Consider the following 2,646-nt stretch of genomic DNA (forward strand, 5'->3'; position numbering starts at 1 on the left):
CCTACCTACCCCTTCCTCCCTCCCCCACCCCCTGCCCAAATTAAACACCACATACTTGAAACGAAAACCTTACCAAGTTTACATATATATGGATGATCGTCCTCACAGTCTGCGCTCGAAAAAGAAGACGTCTCAGCCTTCATACATCCACAATATTTGTTGTTTTTAAAAAAACTGGTCTTATGGTCAAGAGTCTTGTTTAGGGGGATCAGAGAACCTGAAGATGATAGCAACAAACAAAGATAGAAGCAAACAAATTTCAATTTCTGTGATTCCTCTCCAGGTTCCACGTGGTCTTCCCCTTGATCTTTTACCCTGTGGATTCCAATCAAACACTTTCTTTGTTATGCACCTGCTTGGTTTCCTGAGAGTATGTCCAATCCATCGCCATTGCCTTCTTCCTACCTCATCTCTTATTGAGATCCGTATTGTTTTCCTTAACACTTCCTCGTTGGTGACCCCCACCACCTTCAATCGCAAACATATCGACTTCTATTCAAGATAGATGGGTACTTTTTTTCAATGAAAGACAGACAAACGAACAAGCTTTAAGATGATACGTACGTATTATTTCAGATGCCCAAACATTGACGAGCGCCTGATTCCACTGCATTGTGACACATTTGTTCAAGAAAACCAATGAACATTATAGCATAATCATATTGACGTTGCTTTGCTTCACCAAATCGGGCACGGAACCCACTAGATCTAGATCCTATCGCATTCTGCGGGCAAACGGGCGAACAAAAGATCTGATCCCGAATGTCACGTGACAAGTTGTTGCCTTTCAAGCGGCTCTTGGTCACGATTGTCATCAAATACAAGCGATAGTGATCCAGAAGAAAACAAGAATGTTTGCTTGTAGAGAATCGAGTTGGATCGCGTCAAAGTAGTAGCTTTTGCCCCTACTCAGTGACGGACAAATTTGGACACTCCTAAATGCATCAAAATCTGTCAAATGTGAAGTGTGCTTACTAAATGAGTTGCTTCTCGGATTTGATCCCCATGGAAATAGATACATCACGCTTAAAGGCTATTTTTAAAAAACAATTTATACGTATGAAATTACAAAACGCATGTTATACTTAAAGAATATTGCATCAACAGAAAATCTATTAATTTGACCCGAGGGTAGATTTTTGGCCAATATCTCCATTTGTGGACTGGGAGAAGTAACTCATTTTGTCAGCATGCCTCACAAATGAAAATTTGACAAAAATTTTAGCATTTGGTAGGCATGTATGTGGTTATACATTGTAGGTTGAACTTACCAGTGTCCCAATACCAATCGTACAGTTGCCTGTTATACAGGTAGCCTACGAGGTATGGCTTTTTATTGGCAGTCGTGCGGTTCGTCAGAATTTCCTGTAAAGAAAAAAATAAATTAAGGGTTATTAGGAAGGCTGGTGTAGCAACCTTAATGGAGTGGGTGGTTGGCGTGTGCTCTGGTGTGGTTTGCTCCTTCTTTCCTATAAAAAATCTATCGTCTCTATCTCTCCTCCTTCTTTTTTGTGTTTGTTACTCTCTTGCAACACCTCTAATCTTCTGGCATTCATATGACTTTATGCAGTTGCGAGTGCCGTAAAACACTTACTAAAAGAAAACTAACCTTAATGGATTGATTGTATGACGTGTGAAGTTGTCGCATCTTTCAACACTGCCCGAATCTCACACCTGTCTTTGATAGGGCCGAGTCCTCTCCCCTCTTTAAATGACGCCCAAAGAAGTTATATAATAATACTAGAGCTCGCAGCAGTGACGTAACACGGTCAGACCTGTGGACCTTCTTACCCTCATTAGCATGGCCGGCGTGCCCCAATTTACATCAACAATCTGAGCCCCCTCCCTGCTCCTCACGAGCTCTAGTATATCAAACACCACCCTACCCCCATGGCCTTGACCATCAATGTTTTATTTTTAGAGGCACCGGCCATCCATGTCCAGGTGCTGTTTTAGCCTCTTTACCCTGCCCTCATATTTCAGGGCAAGCCTGTGGATTTCCTCCTCATAACGCCAAGACGCATCCGCGTGAGTCTCGAAAAGTACTCACCCGTCTGCTGAACTACGCATGTCTTGCCCTTGAGGTTCAGCGTCCCTGAGTGGGAACAGCAAACAGCATCACTGCCACGAACTCTAGTACTAAAGGTGACGCCCAAGAATTTGACCCTCGAAATATCATGTGACATGAAGTATAGTCTTCGGATTGGCTCAAGACCAAGACACGCCTCAACTGCACCTTACCTCAGATATAATATTGTATAATACAGACTTCAGCATACGTTACGGACCACTTGCAAATTTGGCAAAAACTCTCCCAGGATTTCTGTGCTGCGCGTGAGGTGGTTTTGTCCCTTTAGGAGGCATTGCAATGAGCATTGTTCTCCCTTTAACACTTTCAGATAAAAAAAATTTAAAACATTGCATGATGTCTTTTTTTTCGGATTACAAAAAAGCAGGGCTGCCAGTCAAGGTGGTCTTTAACTTCTGTTGAAGTCTGTATAATAGATGTATGTCAGTCAGTTATGTCCAGAAACTCACTGTGCCAAACTTATGGAAATGCCATACTGTACAACGTTTTAAAAAAATATTGGCCTTGACCCTCCGGGATGGTGCTGCTGACTGAAGTGTCTTTAGGCCATTCCCAAA

The 2,646-nt window shown here is 42.4% G+C and overlaps 1 protein-coding gene across 1 annotated transcript in view; it reads right to left on the reverse strand.

The window, feature by feature from the left end:
• The window catches only part of LOC101845804 (putative lysozyme-like protein), a gene marked incomplete in the record, with an annotated part of 10,610 nt that overhangs the window by 5,689 nt on the left and 2,275 nt on the right, over window positions 1–2,646 (reverse strand). Inside the window, 2 exon segments of the mRNA XM_035972427.1 lie at window positions 74–217; window positions 1,272–1,365. Of these exon segments, the coding sequence (XP_035828320.1) occupies window positions 74–217; window positions 1,272–1,365 (238 nt within the window).

This window comes from Aplysia californica, unplaced genomic scaffold (genome assembly GCF_000002075.1).
Source record: "Aplysia californica isolate F4 #8 unplaced genomic scaffold, AplCal3.0 scaffold00691, whole genome shotgun sequence".
Classification (NCBI taxonomy): domain Eukaryota; kingdom Metazoa; phylum Mollusca; class Gastropoda; order Aplysiida; family Aplysiidae; genus Aplysia; species Aplysia californica.